Source organism: Spermophilus citellus (assembly GCF_964194105.1).
Source record: "Spermophilus citellus genome assembly, chromosome: 6".
Classification (NCBI taxonomy): domain Eukaryota; kingdom Metazoa; phylum Chordata; class Mammalia; order Rodentia; family Sciuridae; genus Spermophilus; species Spermophilus citellus.
Window position 1 is genome coordinate 30,281,257 of NC_138187.1, and position 15,401 is coordinate 30,296,657.

Sequence of the window (15,401 nt, forward strand, 5' to 3'; positions counted from 1 at the left end):
CAATTTGGCACAAACTTACAATCTTACACATTCAAAAGCAGGTTGCTTTCTGGAGGACCAGTAACATCACTGCATGTACAAAGGGACAGGCTATTAAGGTGGGAAATATGGATGGATTTGCTCTGAAAGCTTAGAATCTATCTCCCAGAGCCTAGGCGATTGGCTTCTTCTATGGGGGTGACAATTAGGAGAAATAGCAGGAGTTGAGGTTGTATCTGACCAGAAGATCTGCAACAACAAATCCAAGGAGTAGCTGGCTCTTCCAGGGACTCAATCCTGTTAGACAACCAACCTGCACGGCACCAAATTATAGATCCATTCTTTGACTAGCTAACCAACAGACTGTTCACCACCCACTCCAACTTCCTTATTTATAGTAACTAGCAAATTGCTCCTTTGGGGCACCTAAGAAGAAATTTTAACAATTTAATAAACATTTAGGCCTATCAACATCTGAGATGTGACTTAGGAGAAAGCAACTTCAGTTATTGGTGATCAGGCAACCAGCAGCATACGAAGTGGACTCTATGAGGGTCTTATGGGGCTGCAAAGGGTGGTATGACTTTCAAGGGGACAGAACAAGCACTTTCTGCTGCCTTTTGCATTTGGTTCCCTTTCTTCATTTCATTCTGAGAAGTAAACAAGAGATTTCGAGCAAACACTGTCCACTCTAAACACAGAGGAAGTGAGGAAGGACCCCAAGTAGAGGACTGAGACCTGGTTTTGGGTGCCAGCAGTCAGGGTCCTGCTGTCTGCTCTTGCTAACTCATCAACTTCTCTCTGCCTCAGTTTCCTCATCCGTAAAACGAAGGTCTTGTTCTACACCAAGAGGTCCTTTCTAGCCTCTAAAATCCTTAGGACGGGTGGTCACCATTCCTGCCCAGGGAAGCTTCTCTGGTGAAGCACGCAGGCCAGGACATTCCCCCTCCGTGAGCTGGGGGTCTATAGGCTCAGGGAAGCCGCCGCCCTCTGCCCAGGAATGAATGGAGTCAGTCCTCAGACTCCTCAAGGCGGAAATAGCCCTGGGGCCTCTACAGCTGAGACCAACGCCTGTGAGCTGGCCTCAGGTTCTCATCGGCCTCTCTCACGCCCTCGACGCCAGTTAGCTTCCTAACATGTCCAACTTGTATACACTATCCAGCCCTTGCACTGCGGTCCCATCCGGCCCAGCGCGCGGCGCTCACTTTCTTTACCTCAGTCTCAAAGTTCTAGCTCACCCGCCTCCTTCTTAGCGAAGGGACCGCCTTCTCGCCCATGCTATTGGTAGGTAGAGCCGTCCCTCAGAGAAGAGGCCGGGCCAGGTTCCCTCCGGAGGCGCTAATTGGCCTTCTTGACAGTCACTCGCCTGTATCTGCTTGCGATTGGCCTTCGTTAGAAGAGGACCACGTGCCTCCGGCTTGTGGTCTCTCAGTCTCTATCTCTCTTAGTAGAGTACCGGTGTCCCCGCCTCCTGGTAGGACCTGATTGGCTCCATCTCCAGTTCTGAGCATTGTGATTGGATGCGGCTGCGCGGGGTGGGCCGGCCCGGAGCGTCGTCCGTTGGCGAGCGCTCCATTCTCTCCCCCTCCCTCCCCTCTCCCGGCTCCTGCGCCGGAGGCTCCACCCCCCGGGCGGGTTCTGATTAGCGGCCTCCGATGCTTCTTCGGACCACGATTGGTCCGCCGAGTCCCTGACCCCGTTTCCTCCCCCTTGAGGCGACTACGGCGGCTCCAAGGAGGGGGAGGGGGAAGGAGGGACGGCCGGTCCCGTCAGTCAGGCAGCGGGAGCCGCCGGGAGCGGATGGCGGCGGCTGTAGCGGCCCCTCTCGCCGCCGGGGGTGAGGAGTCGGCAGCCACGATCCCCGTGCCAGGGTCTCCGGGTCTGCCCGGGAGCCGCAGCGCAGAGCGGGCCCTAGAGGAGGCCGTGGCCACCGGGACCCTTAACTTGTCTAATCGGCGCTTGAAGCACTTCCCCCGGGGCGCGGCCCGCAGCTACGACCTGTCAGACATCACCCAGGCTGGTGAGTGCGCCCGGCCCAGGGTCTCACTGCGACCCTCATTTGCATAGACCCGCCCCCTCTTGTTCCCCCTCCCCGCTTGTGAGTTTGACCCGCCCCTTCACCTGGCGGTGGGGGTGCACGCCCCTCCTGATTGGCATAAGGCTGCGACCACCCCCTCCCTGCTGTAAGAACCACTGGACAATGAGCGCACTTCTAGTTTACACAGAACACCCAGAGTCTCTGGCCGAGCATTATGAGACACTTCCCCTCTTATTTGCATATTGCGCACCTGTAGAGTGGTCCCGCCCCTCACCTGGTTGGCTTATTTGCATGACCTCTTCAACCTTAGTTCCATAAAGCAGCCCCCATGGGCTTTTCTAACTACACCTTTCTCTCCCTTCTCGTTGTCTCCAACTCCTTCCCCTCTTCCACCGAGATCCGAGCAGCCCCGGGCACCCGTTTCCCATGGATCGCTTCTAACAACGGGATGTTTTTGCTTACTTTGCTGTAGTCCCGCCCCCTAAAGTCCCAGACCCTCTCTACTCTTCACCCAGCCAGCCTATGGGAAAGAAGCAAATCTGCCTCCCTTAACTCTTCTCCCTATGCTCTTCCTGAACCCCTTATTTGAGACTCACTCTCTTTCCTGTGTCTATGAAGTCACTTTGGAGCCTGTGACCTCATAGGGATCCTAGAATTCCCTTTTCAATTTCTGCTTTTCCTCCGCAAGGACTTGAGGCAGTTGCCAAAAGGAAATATATCTCCTAGCCGGGAGTGCTGGGCCTCTGGAGACTCCTCTTTCACGTTCCGTCCTCAGAATCCCTCTAATCATGCTGTCTGCATCCTAGTGTCTGTTGAAGGTGGCTGGTGGGGGGTTCTACTTTGACAGGTGAGTCAGGCCTCAGCTGCTCAGGAGGCAACCTATGACCTTGGGCTGGCAGCTAGGGGTGGGGATCAGCAGAGAGGAGGATTGCATTCCCCAGCTCCACCCTAGCCTAGGCTGGGGTGTGAGGAACCTCCTCCACTTTTTCTTATCTTCAAGGCCAGGGCTCTGGGGCTGGATGAAAGAGTGCATTTTTCTTCAAGCAGGTGACTGACCACCTGTAAACACTCAGGCTGGCCCAAGCACACACTCCCTCTACTGTTTTGGGGAGAACCAATTTAAACCTCTTTGCTTTTCTTGTTCACTATGCTGTGAGTTCAGGAAATGGGTGAGCCCCACAAGCCATTCCTATCCTTCCCAGGCCCCCCTCCAACCCTCAAGCTCCAGATTGACCTCAGCAGCTGTGTGACACTTGCCGTCTGTTCCCTTTCCCCTCCCCGTTGCTTGTTTTTTGACAAAGACCAAATGTTATTCTGTACTTTCATGGGGCTCTGTCTCAGTGAGTGGACTCTTGGGGAAAACAACCAAGAACTCCAGGGCCCCTCCCAACTTCTGTCCCCTCTCAGCTTCCTCCCCCAGCATTCCGGCTCAGGGTGCAGCTTGTGTAGTGAAGCGGGAAAATCCCAGCTTCCTTAGAACCCCTGTGTGCCCTTCTCGGTCCTTTCAGGGCCGGGTTCTAGACCAGGTAGGTTCCATCTCATCCAGATCTCTCTCTTCTGTCCCCTTTCCCCAAATGGAGTGCTCCTAGCCTGATGTGGAAAGGGGAAGTGACAAAAACACACAGTTGCCCTTACCCTGCCCTCCGCATCTCCTTGCTCTCTAACTCAGACAAACTGCTTCAGCAGTCTGCTGCCAAGTCATTCTGAACTCTCTCCTGCTGTTCGTCTTCCCTGAATGTTTCCTATGCTTAGGTCCCTGAAACCCCATGGACTGTTCCCTGGGCCAAATAGTCCTAAGGTGGGGGAGGAAGGGCTGTTCAAGCAAAGGAGAAGTGTCGCTCATTCTCTCATAGACCACATCCTGTGCCCCCTGGGCCCTGCCTCCTCCAGCCTGGGCTCCCTTCCGTTCCTAGCTTACCCCATCAGAACTTGGTCTCCACCCACTTCATCCACATGCACACACACAAAATACATTTGTAGACACAGAGGAAGCAGGCAGGTGTTGAGTGCGGTTGGGAGAACAGATGCTAGCCTCCCACCCTCTCCGGAACCGTCTTCTCTAGTGCTAGGTCTTCTGCCTGTGCACCGGGGCTGGAGCAGAGCAGGAGAGGGAGTGATTCTTGGGACATCAGGCTGTCCTCACCCTAGCAAACAGAGCCTACCAGAAACAATCTGATGGATAATTTCCACTTGATTTCCTGTCACAAGACTCATTTCCTTGGGGAATATGTCCTAGCTTCTCCACACCCCCTCTGCTTTTGCTCCCTCCCTGGTCCCTCTCACACCACCAGAGGGCCCTCAAAGAAGTTCTGTTGCCTGGGACTTCCCCAGCAGGCCTGGGCCCCTCCCAGTGGAGACTGGGCTGAGCAAACAGACACTGACTTATATAGGTCTATGCAGCCAGTGTCTCCAGTCTGAAGGGCATCTCCAGTCCTGCCTCCTGGCACTGCCATGGCAAGATGCTGCTTGAGATAGAGTGGGTAACAGCTCCTTCCCTCCTCTCACCTCCTCTTCCCCCTCTGTCCCCATACTCCTTGACATGCTTGAGATAACATACAAAGGAACCCAAACTCTTGAGGGCTGGGTCAGTCAGAGGGGAAGTAGAGGAATACCAGTGGCCTAGAAGAGGGTGAAAAGGAGGCCAACCCTGGGGCAGGGGAGCCTAGGGGGGAAGGACCTGAGGACACTGGCTCTCTGTTCATCTCAGCCTTCTCCCTTTGCCTCTCTGTCCTTGGGAGTATGGAACTTCATAGTCCTTTGGTTCTGGGGCTAGTGAAAAACAAACAAAAACTTGTATCCAGTGCTAGGGCCTTTCTTAATCTCTAAAACCAGGATATAGTGACCCCTGGTTCTCCGTGTGTTGAAAACAGATTGAGGTTGAAGGAGGACTCTGCTAGGAGTCCCCAGGTATTTTTCATATTCTCTCTCTGAGCTTTCCAGCCTGTCATTTTACCGTTTCTTTACTTCTTTCTTTCTTTACTTTTTGGTGCTGGGACTTGAACCCAAGGCCTTGTGTATGCTAGCCACATGCTTTACCATGCCTTAGCTCCCACCTTACTGTTTTCTTGGGACCATAATCCTCTCCTGTGACCTTTTGCCTTCTATCTCTCCTGGCATCTCAGAACATAAGGGACTGTAAGAGTTACAAAATCCAGCCACCCTTCCAGGAGAGCTCTTCATCTGGAGATTGGTGTATCTCTATCCTGCCCCAAATCTGGGCTTCTCCAGCCTGGTGACCCTAAGGTCTTTGCCTTCCCTTTGCCTTTCTGGTCATGCTTGGTGTGTACTCCAGTTTGCAGAAGGCTTTGTTGTCTCTCCAGAAGCCCAGGTTTATGGGCTTGATTCTTTAGGTCTTCTGGGGATGGGGGAGCAGTATGTCTGATCCAGAGGACATTCAAAGTACCCCTGTGCAGGACTGGCCTTTCCACAGCTCTCCCCTGGCACTTGATTTCCCCAGACCTGTCCCGGAACCGGTTTCCCGAGGTGCCTGAGGCAGCATGCCAGCTGGTGTCTCTGGAGGGCCTGAGCCTCTACCACAATTGCCTGAGATGCCTGAACCCAGCCTTGGGGAATCTCACAGCACTTACCTACCTCAACCTCAGGTAGGGAGGCAGCTGGTCTTTATTGGCTTAAAGAACCAGTGCTTAGTACCCTGAATGACCCTTCCTGTCCCTGAAAAGTGGGCAGTGCTGGGATGCTGTGACTGGGGAGTGAGCCTGCTTCTTTTCTCCCTTCACAGTCGAAACCAGCTGTCATCGCTGCCACCATACATCTGCCAGCTGCCCTTGCGAGTGCTTATTGTCAGCAACAACAAGCTGGGAGCCCTGCCTCCCGACATTGGCACCTTGGGAAGCCTGCGACAGCTTGTGAGGATGGGAAACAGGGCTAGAAGAGGGACTGTAGAGCCAGGCACTAGAGATCTTTGGGGGAGAATCTGGGGAAAGCAGGAAGTATCTTTGAGGAAAGGCTTGGACTAAAGGCCAGTAGCCAGGAAAGACAAGAGGACAGTTTCTGATGATCCTAGTCTTATGACCCCTTCCCAGCTACTTTCTTGATTTCAGGATGTAAGCAGCAATGAGCTGCAATCCCTTCCTGTGGAGCTGTGTAGCCTTCGTTCCCTGCGGGATCTCAATGTTCGAAGGAATCAGCTCAGCACCCTGCCTGATGGTAAGGAAAATGAAGAATTGGATGAGGGGCATGCATGTGTGTGTGTTCGTCATCTCAGGCTGCTGCAACAAAGATACCATAGGCTGGGTGGCTTATAAACAACAGAAACTTATTTCTCAGTTTGGAAGCTAGGAGACCAAGATTAGGGTACCCATGTGGTCAGGTTCTGGTGAGAGCCCTCTTCTTATTGCCAAGTTTTCTGGGACTGCCAACTTTTAATTGTGGAAAGCAGGAAGGAGAACTGTCTGAGGTCTCTTTTATAAGAGCACTAATCCATTCTTGAGGGCTCTTCCCTCATGACCTCCATTGCCACCCAAGTGACCCACACCATTCATTTCAACATATGAATTTGGGGGAAACAAGAATTCAATCTGAAATAATGCATCTACTTTGAAGAAGTCACAGGCAAGAAATGTTTGAAGAAGAATCATGTCTTAGTTGTACTGGGTTTTACAGTATTTAAAGCAAACTGTAAATGGTTTTATTTGCTATGTTCAAGCATCCCTCTGAGGCTGGTAAAGCATGGATTACAATCTCTGTTTTACAAATACGGGAATAGGCACAGAAAGGGGAGTAAGTGAGTGGGTTAGCTCCACGTAAAATCTCAAGGTTAGAAGGGGCCTTCACAGTCACCCAGTATCACCATTAACCCTACCTTGCTCTGCGCTTCCTCCCCAGGGCTCTGAATCAGAAGTCATGCTAAGCAGCCCCATTCTAGCCAGCTAATTGTGACACAACAACATTTGATAGCCTCTGCTTGGGAGAAGGCACACCTTCTTTTATTTGGCAGCACTGTTTTTGTGTGTGTGTGTGCGCGCGCGCGCGCGCGCGCGCGCGCGCGCACGGGCGCTTGTGGGCGCTTCCTGCATTTTACATAAAAGGCAGGTAGATGTGAGAGCCAAATAGATGTGGGTGATGTGATTAAGATCTGAGCCAACAATCAAGGGCTTAATGGTTTAATGGGGAAATTTATAGAGAACCATTAGAGCAGGATGCTGAGCCCTGGGAGCTAGAGGGATGGCAGGGCTCTGCTTGGGAAACCTGAGGAGGACTTCTCCCCAGAGGCTCTGGCATAGCATAAACTGACCTTGGAAGGAGAATTCTCCATCCTTTATCCATGCAGAGGAACCACCATGTGCAAGGATTGGAGATGGGAAGGAGCATCCTCCAGCAGGGAAGTGGTTGCAGTTAGAAGGGCAAGCCAGGCCAAGGCAGGAAGGGTATGAACTTGGTTTTGAAGAACAAGAGGGGAGTTAGATGATTATTCATTTTCTTTGCCTTCCCCACCCTTTCCTGTACCTTCTCTCTTTCTTTTTCTTTTTTAAGAGAGAGTGAGAGAGGAGAGAGAGAGAGAGAGAGAATTTTTTTTTTTAATATTTATTTTTTAGTTCTCGGCGGACACAACATCTTTGTTGGTATGTGGTGCTGAGGATCGAACCCGGGCCACACGCATGCGAGGCGAGCGCGCTACCGCTTGAGCCGCATCCCCAGCCCTTCTCTCTTTCTTATAAGTCAGTAGGCATCTTGAACAATATTCTGTTTCTGTAGCAAAATATCTGAAACCAAGTAATTTGTGAAGAACAGCAGTTTAGACAGGTGCACTGTTGCATGACTATAATCCCAGTAACTTGGGAGGCTGAGGCAGGAGGATCACAAGTTAGAATTCAGCCTCAGTAATTTAGTGAGACCCTCAGTAACTTGGTGAGACTCTCTATCAAAAAAATAAAAAGGACTGGGGTTGCAGCTCAGTGGTAAAAGCACCCCTATGTTCAATCTCCAGTACCCACTCTGCCCTTAAAAAAAAGAATAACAGTTTTTGGCCCATGGTTCTAGAGGTTGGGAAGTCCAAGAGCAGAGCACCAGCATCTGCTCAGCAACTGGCAAGGCCCTTGTGCTGCATCACGTGGCAAGACAGCAAGCAAGCCAGAGAGAGCGTGCTTTTATAACAAAACCACTCCCTCGATAACCCATTAATCCATTAATCCATCAATGGATTAGTCCATTCATGAGGACAGAGCTCCCATGACCTAGTCACCTCCCGCAGGTTCTACCTCCAAACACCATTACATATGAATTTGGAGATTAGTTTCCAACTCATGAAATTTAGGGGACACATTCAACCCATAGCAGTAGGTGTACAAATAAACATTTGTTCAGGGCTTTCCCTGGGCCATAAAAAGAGATCCAAGCAAAATGCCTTGGGAACACACAGAAAGAGCAATGAATTCCATGACCTTGAGGTGTCTAGAAAGATTCATGGACCCTTAAGGTGAACCTTGAAAGACACATAGACTTGGAAGATGGAGTTGCATGTTTATTCCCAGCTGAGTGTAGAGGATGTGGAAAGGCCCAGAAACTGAGAATCCAGATGGGCGGGCAGCAAGGTGGGAAATGGGAGTGCAGGGGGATCATGAAAGCCTTGGTCACGCTTGGATAGGGGCTGTGCTTTTCTATTCTGTGTCTAGGGCTGCCACAAATCCAGACTCTGCATTTTTGAGAAATAACAAAAGGCACCCTCTCTGTGGACAGACTGAGCCTTGCCCAAGGTGCAGGTCCTGGCTAGCACAGGGAGATGAGGCTGCAGCCAGTGGGTGCTCTTGGGGAGGGCACAGCTCAGGCAGCCTCAGTAGTCCTGACTGCATGGCACAGGAAGATTTTGAGCAGTGGGCATCACTGTTTGACTCATGTCTTATGCTGATCACTTGAGAATGAGGGATCAGTTGCAGTATTGATAGACAGGTGAGGGCTGGGTGGGAACTCAAGTCTAGATAGGCCTTGTAGGGACCAGATGTGAATAAGAAGAGGACCAGGAAGATTGCTTCTGGGGATTGACCTGAGCCAGCTAGGGCAGAGGCTGTGATGGAGTCAGGGGTGACCAACCCACCAGAACAGAGGGTGAGGAAGGGAGCACAAGGTCCCAGGCTTGGTCTGCTCCTGACTCTTCCCTCACCCACCCCCAGAGCTGGGGGACCTTCCTCTGGTCCGCCTGGATTTCTCCTGTAACCGTGTCTCCCACATCCCGGTCTCCTTCTGCCGCCTCAGGCACCTGCAGGTCATTCTGTTGGACAGCAACCCCCTGCAATGCCCGCCTGCTCAGGTGAGGTGCTGGGTGGACCCTGGGGACAGGGATGAAGTTAGGCAGGAGTGGGGCCGTTACTGTGGTACCTTTGGTAGCCAGATCTGGAAAGCTGCTTTTCCCCCTCACTCACCTTCCTGCGCCTCCTCACGCAGATCTGCCTGAAGGGGAAGCTTCACATCTTTAAGTACTTATCAACAGAGGGTGCGCGTCGTGGGGCTGCCCTGGGGGACCTGGTCCCTTCCCGCCCCTCAAGTTTTAGTCCCTGGTAAGTCCCAGTGGGAAGGAAGCCCTTGCATTTTCATGCCCCCTCCTGGCCCCAGAGACCCCCTCATTTCCTGTAGGAGGATGTGGGTGCTGTCAGCATGGGGCTGACCAGGTCTCCCTGGCTGGCCCCAGCCCTGCTGAGGATTTATTCCCGGGACGGCGGTACGATGGTGGGCTGGACTCAGGCTTCCACAGCGTCGACAGCGGCAGCAAGAGGTGGTCTGGTAATGAGGTAAGGCTCTTTTCCAAGGGTGATTGGTGGTGGCAGCCCTGGGAGAGAACCTCTGCACTGGGGGGCATTTTGCCTCGTACCTCTGGCTCTCAGAGTGACAGGCAGTGGCTAGAGCTCTTCCTTCCCTCTGTCCACCATCCCAGACCCTACTCTCAGTCCCTCACAAGACCCCCTGTGAATCCCCAGCACTGCAGAGAGCCCACCTCCCATATGTGCTTCTGCCTTTACAGTCAACAGATGAATTTTCAGAGCTGACATTCCGGATCTCAGAGCTGGCCCGGGAACCTCGGGCCCCCAAGGAACGGAGAGAAGATGGCTCTGGTAAGTAGTGGAGTGGGGCCAGGGAGGCACAGGGAGGACGAGGGCCCAAAGGCCCCCATCTGCTTGCTGACTGATGTTTTCTTCCCCTCCAGCTGATGGAGACCCAGAGCAGGTTGACTTCATTGATAGCCATGTCCCTGGAGAAGATGAAGAGCGAGGTGCTGCTGAGGTGAGGACCAGCCATGCCCCTCCTCCAGGAGAGGAGCTGGAGGGAGGGAGGTGGTGCAGTCTCTGGGGACCAGGGATTCCTTCAGCTTTACTGTGTTCTCTTTTCAGGAAGAGCGGCCACCTGAATTAAGCCCTGCGGAGAGGGCACTGAGCAGCAGGTAGCCCAGCTCCTAGCCCACATTGCCCTATATTGCAGTCCCTGGGCCCCTCCCCTTTCCCTGACTGCCAGTATTTCTTTCTTGCTTTGTCTTCATCCTTAGGCGGGAGGAACCGGCAGGGGAGGAACGGCGGCGCCCTGACACTTTGCAGTTGTGGCAGGAGCGTGAACGGAGGCAGCAGCAGCAGCAACAGCAGAGTGGGGGATGGGGGGCCCCCAGGAAGGACAGGTGTGGGTTTAGGACAGACTGGAGCTATTGCTAGACAGTGGTCTGGGACTGGGTGGACACAGGCACCTCCTGAGCTGCTCTGCCCCTCAGGTCCGTGGGGTGCCTGGCACAGCTGACTCCCCCCTCTATCTTCTTCCAGTTTCCTGAAGCTGGGGATCAGGGCTGCTGGGGGAGGTGCTGCTGCCTCATCCACTCAGGCTACCTACAAGTAGGTTTTGTCCCTGTGACCTCTGCCCACAAACCTTTTCCTTGATCCTCCCCTTTAATTCCCTTTCTGTCTCTCAGCGGGCTGCCTAAGTCTAATACCATACAACCACAACCGGGAACTTCAGGGGGGCAGGGAGTCCCTGTGCCTGCCCCTCCCCCCCAGGAGTCCCTGCCTATGACTGGACCAGGTAGGACAGAGACTTTGGGAAGAGATGGGGGTGATTGGGACCTGGTGTCCTGAGGGAAGAGTGGGACACTGAGGGGATGTCTTTCTCACCTGTCCTTCTCCCTGACTTTGGCCCCCAGCGACAGCACCTGTTCCCCGGCCACTAGGCTCCATTCAGAGACCAAACAGTTTCCTCTTCCGTTCCTCCTCTCAGAGTGGTTCAGGTGGGTCTCCCCGTTCTCCCCAGTACTGCCTACCTTCAGCAAGCCCTGACCATGAGACTAGTGCCACACACTGGTCTGCAAGCTTTCTGGGTCTGTTGTCCCTTTGTGTTGAAAATCCCACAAGCAGAGAGACAAGAAGTGTGGGTGCCAGACACTGACAGCTGGCTGCAGTCAATGGTGTGTAGTGGAGACAGCCCATGCCTTCCTCTTCTTCTTAGGCCCATCCTCCCCAGACTCTGTTTTGAGACCTCGGCCAGCACCCCAGGTTCCAGATGAGAAGGAATTAATATCTCAAGTGCGCCAGGTAAGCAGAGGTAGAACCTTCAGGGGCTGGGCCTGGGCTCAGCATGGTGACTCCTCCAGCTTCTTCCCTCCCTCAACACCCTTTCTCACCCTGGCCCTCCTGTGAGGTAGAAGAGGGGAACTTGTGCATTCCCTATTGACTGACCCCATCTGCTTCTCTCTCACTTACTCCCAGGTCCTTGAGTCACGGCTGCAGCAGCCCTTGCCTGAGGACCTGGGCGAGGCTCTGGCCAATGGGGTCATCCTCTGTCAGCTGGCCAATCAGCTACGGCCTCGCTCTGTGCCCTTCATTCATGTACCCTCACCTGCTGTGGTCAGTTGGGGTGCAGGGAGGAAATAGGGGATGGGTCAGGGACTTCTGTGGCCTCTCCCTTACTCTCTTTTCTTTCTTTACCCATCCTCAGCCAAAGCTCAGTGCCCTCAAGTCTCGGAAGAATGTGGAGAGTTTCTTAGAAGCCTGTCGAAAAATGGGGGTACCTGAGGTATGTATGGGGGCTATATTGTCTGCTGTTGAGGGTGGCAGTATCCTGGGCTCAGCTGGTCACATTGCATGGATGGCAGGGTTCTGTTCACAGGGGTCTGCTCCTAGAGGAAGCATATCACATGCCACCACCCGCACGTCTCCCCGCCCTGCATGTCTGCATGTTGGCATGGCTCTGGCCTTGGCATGTGAGGGCAGGGGTGGGAAGGACTGGCTGCTGCTGCTGACATCTGTCCTTTGTCCTTGTCCATCTGCCCTACCTTCCCTTCCCAGGCTGACCTGTGCTCGCCCTCGGATCTCCTCCAGGGCACCACCCAGGGGCTGTGGACCACATTAGAGGCTGTGAAGCGGGTGGGGGGCAAGGCCCCCCCGCCTGTCTGGCCCCCCTCTGGTCTGGGTGGCTTCGTCTTCTTCTACGTCGTCCTCATGCTGCTGCTCTGTGTCGTCTACACCTGGCTCCTGGGTTCCTAGGACTGAAGTCACCCCCCATTTCTATTTATAAGACTCCTGTTCAACCCCATCCCCACCAGTGGTGCCTTCAGCCCCTACCAAAGACACTAGTGTACCCCCCTCACAAACACTGACCTCAGAGGCCCCACTCTGGTGTCCCCAGAGCTGGGCCCCCTGCCTCTGGGCCCCCTCCTGTAGCCCCTCACTCACTGCCCCTCACCCTCAGTGCTGATGGTGCCTTCCTGTCCTTTTCCCACCCAGCCAGGCCCCGCCCTCTGACCCCCCCACCCCTGGAGGGGCAGGAGCTTGGTTCTTCCTTCCCCTCCTTTCTTCTCCCCCCCACTAGCTGCTATGGGGGGCTAAATTATCTCTATTTTGTAGAGAGAACTCTATATTTGTAGCGGATGTGGGGCCCAGGCTGGGTCCCTGGCTCTGTGTATAAACTGTACAGACTGTGGCTGCCTGTGTGTTTGCATTTGCTCCTCCTGTGGCCAGGCCCAGTCCTGGTGGGGCCCCTTGGGCTCCATGTGCCAGCTTGCATGTTCCAGCATTTGCCTCTGGAAATGACAGGTCTCCCCTGCCCCCTGAACCTTGGTCCTGTATGTTACTTCCTTTTTGTTACCTGCTGACAGCTTTCATGTGCATCATTTGTCCCCAAGCTGTGGATACAGTGTCTACCAGGATGTCCCCGACCTTCACCTCTTAACACCTTGCCCGGGACAGGGAACCTGAGTGGAGGGGGTACCAGGGGGAAATTAACCTGGGCCCCTCCCCCCAGGAGTCCCTGTGCCAGCCCCACCACATCCTGGAAGAGGAGGCGGCCCCTGGAAGGGGTCTCCCCCACATCGCTGCTGTCCTCCACGCACTGCTGGAACGGCCTTAGGGGTGGAGGTAGGGGTGCAGGGCCACCTGACCCCGGAACCGAAGACCTCACTAACAAGGACTTGGTGAGGGTGGCCTCCGGCCTGACCCTGGGCCTGGGGCTCCCCTCTGCCCTGGAGCCTCCTGCAGCTGAGGGTCTGGATGGAAGACCCGACATGATGTTGTGAGCGCAATAAAGAGAAGCTGGAAGCCCCCAAGGTTGGCCCTCTGGTGTGTGTCTGTCAGGGAGCAGCGGGAACTTGGACACCCTTCTCCACAGGGCAGGCGGGGCCTGAAGTGCCCTCCTGAGCGCGCTCATGCGGGGCACGGGGCAGGGTCGGGCTGGTGGACCCCGCCGCCAGGGGGCGCCGGTGGAGCCCGGCGGGAGCGCGCGCCACGTGGTAGGGAGACGCTGGCGTCTGGCGAGGCGTCGTGGCGAGGCCTCGGAAGTGGGCCGTGGACCTAGGCTTGTGCACACGGCCCGGCTGTAGGTTGAGGGAGGCCAAGCCGGGCCCGCGGGAAGCGGACGTGGGGGCACAGCGGCGCTGCCCCGCGCTCCCCCAGACGCAGCATGTTGCCCTGGCCGCCTCAGCCATGGGGCACAGGCAAGGAGGAGTCGCAGGAGGAACCAGGCCCCTTGGCGGGCAGTGACCAAGGGGAGGCCTGGAGCTCTGGAGAGGAAGCTCCGGGGGAGCCAGGAACACCCCCACAGGACAGGTGAGGGGCTTGGCTGGGGCCCCTGGGGGGGCAAACAACAGGGGACCCTCTGCCTTTGTGTAAATTCAGTCTCCCCTGGGATCAGGCACACTTGGCCTTGCCACTAAGCCCAAGGAAGTGTTTGGAAAGGGGACGGTGAGTGAAGCATCTCCTTCTCTTCCCCAGCCAGCAGCCCCAGGCCCTGGGTCCTTCCTGGAGCGGGAGAGAGCAGCAGCTGGCCCGCCACCCCCAGGCCAGGCTACCCAGCAGTCCCCAGAAACCCAAGGTAGGCACAGGCCTGGCTACCTCTACCCTCAAGACCGGCTCCCTGACTCTGAGCCTGTTCTAATCTCTTCAATTGGCCCCCCTTCCCACTTTCCCCCCAGGTGGCTTGGGAGGTGGCCCCCTCAAGGATGACCCTGCTGTCACCCTGGGACCCCAACTATGAGGCCAAACCAAGACCTCGGCTGGTGTGGGTGAGTTGGGAGGACTGTGTGGCTCTGGCTCAGGGTGGCAGGATGTCCTGGGAAGGGACTGAGGCTCCAGTGACTTTCCTGCTCCACAGGGATCCAGCTGTGGGTCAGGTGCCTCCTTCTCAGGCCGGACACTGTGTCATCCCTCCTTCTGGCCCATGTACGAGGTCTCAGGCAGGGCTGCCAGGCCTCTGGCCCCCACTCCAGGGCATCAGAATGAAGAGCAGTCGCCCAGGGATGCAGGTACTTCCCTAGTGCTTTCCGCTCCTGAGGAGTGGTCTAGACTCCACTAGCATCCTGGTGCTGGGTTGGGAGCCCCCTGCTGCCCCCCTAGCAGGCTCTCTTCCTCAGGGCTTCCAGTGATGTGCTGTGAAGATGTCTTTCTTTTGGACCCTCTGCTACCCTGTGGGCAGCGTGTACCCCTGTACCTGTCTGAGCCCCCTCAGCAGGTGAGAGTGACTGTCCTCTGCCACCCTGACACCCCTCCCCCATTGAGCCTTTCTTTGGAGCCTGGGAGGAAACATTTCCCTTCTCTCTCCTCAGAACATGGGCTCGCTGAAGCTGCTGCTGCCGCCCCCCATAATGTCCCCCTCAGTCTGCCCCTCTGCATCCCAGGGCTGCTCCACTGCTTGGCTCAGTGGGCCGGAACTGATCGCCCTCACTGGCCTGCTGCAGATGAGTCAGGGGGATCCGAGACCCAGCTCCCCGCCAGCTTCCCCGATCCCTGCCAGCTGCACAGTCCCTGTTCCTGTTTCTGACCACCCAGGCCCCAGTGGTAGCCAAAGCTGTTCTGGAAACACTGACCCACCACTTCCACAGACCCAAGACACCCATTGTCCATAGCCCCCTGGGGCAGAGTGGGCCTCCCACTTCACCAGGCAGGTTCTGTTGACAATAAAACTGTTG

The 15,401-nt window shown here is 55.2% G+C and overlaps 2 protein-coding genes across 5 annotated transcripts; both read left to right on the forward strand.

Moving 5' to 3' along the window:
* The first annotated feature begins 1,725 nt into the window (after positions 1–1,725).
* Positions 1,726–13,528, forward strand: LRCH4 (leucine rich repeats and calponin homology domain containing 4). 3 transcript variants are annotated; one of them, XM_081297721.1, is made up of 18 exons: positions 1,726–1,999; positions 5,475–5,619; positions 5,757–5,883; positions 6,079–6,184; positions 9,145–9,281; positions 9,416–9,528; positions 9,660–9,759; positions 9,990–10,080; positions 10,173–10,249; positions 10,357–10,406; positions 10,509–10,634; positions 10,774–10,842; positions 10,920–11,029; positions 11,148–11,231; positions 11,450–11,535; positions 11,710–11,847; positions 11,939–12,016; positions 13,244–13,528. In XM_081297721.1, the coding sequence occupies exons 1-18, from the start codon at positions 1,780–1,782 to the stop codon at positions 13,346–13,348; spliced, it is 1,962 nt and encodes a 653-aa protein (XP_081153847.1). In that variant the 5' UTR covers positions 1,726–1,779; the 3' UTR covers positions 13,349–13,528. The 3 variants fall into 3 exon arrangements, with proteins under 3 accessions (XP_081153847.1, XP_081153846.1, XP_081153848.1); XM_081297720.1 differs by lacking the exon at positions 13,244–13,528 and adding an exon at positions 12,289–12,922; XM_081297722.1 differs by lacking the exons at positions 10,509–10,634; positions 13,244–13,528 and adding an exon at positions 12,289–12,922.
* Positions 13,529–13,730: 202 nt separating this feature from the next.
* SAP25 (Sin3A associated protein 25) lies at positions 13,731–15,400 on the forward strand. 2 transcript variants are annotated; one of them, XM_081297729.1, is made up of 6 exons: positions 13,731–14,043; positions 14,209–14,308; positions 14,409–14,498; positions 14,588–14,738; positions 14,847–14,944; positions 15,039–15,399. In XM_081297729.1, the coding sequence occupies exons 1-6, from the start codon at positions 13,898–13,900 to the stop codon at positions 15,336–15,338; spliced, it is 885 nt and encodes a 294-aa protein (XP_081153855.1). In that variant the 5' UTR covers positions 13,731–13,897; the 3' UTR covers positions 15,339–15,399. The 2 variants fall into 2 exon arrangements, with proteins under 2 accessions (XP_081153855.1, XP_081153856.1); XM_081297730.1 differs by lacking the exon at positions 14,409–14,498 and having other exon boundaries at positions 15,039–15,400.
* The last annotated feature ends 1 nt before the right edge of the window (position 15,401 follows it).

What these genes read in the sequence shown, in the direction of transcription:
- SAP25 (XM_081297729.1), top strand. Translation starts at nt 13,898, where the DNA reads ATGTTGCCCTGGCCGCCTCAGCCATGGGGCACAGGCAAGGAGGAGTCG. An exon ending in GCAGTCCCCAGAAACCCAAG is followed by an intron (nt 14,309 to 14,408) that starts GTAGGCACAGGC and finishes CTTTCCCCCCAG; the next exon opens with GTGGCTTGGGAGGTGGCCCC. An exon ending in GCAGTCGCCCAGGGATGCAG is followed by an intron (nt 14,739 to 14,846) that starts GTACTTCCCTAG and finishes TCTCTTCCTCAG; the next exon opens with GGCTTCCAGTGATGTGCTGT.
- LRCH4 (XM_081297720.1), top strand. Translation starts at nt 1,780, where the DNA reads ATGGCGGCGGCTGTAGCGGCCCCTCTCGCCGCCGGGGGTGAGGAGTCG. An exon ending in TGCAATGCCCGCCTGCTCAG is followed by an intron (nt 9,282 to 9,415) that starts GTGAGGTGCTGG and finishes CTCCTCACGCAG; the next exon opens with ATCTGCCTGAAGGGGAAGCT. An exon ending in AAGAGCGAGGTGCTGCTGAG is followed by an intron (nt 10,250 to 10,356) that starts GTGAGGACCAGC and finishes TTCTCTTTTCAG; the next exon opens with GAAGAGCGGCCACCTGAATT.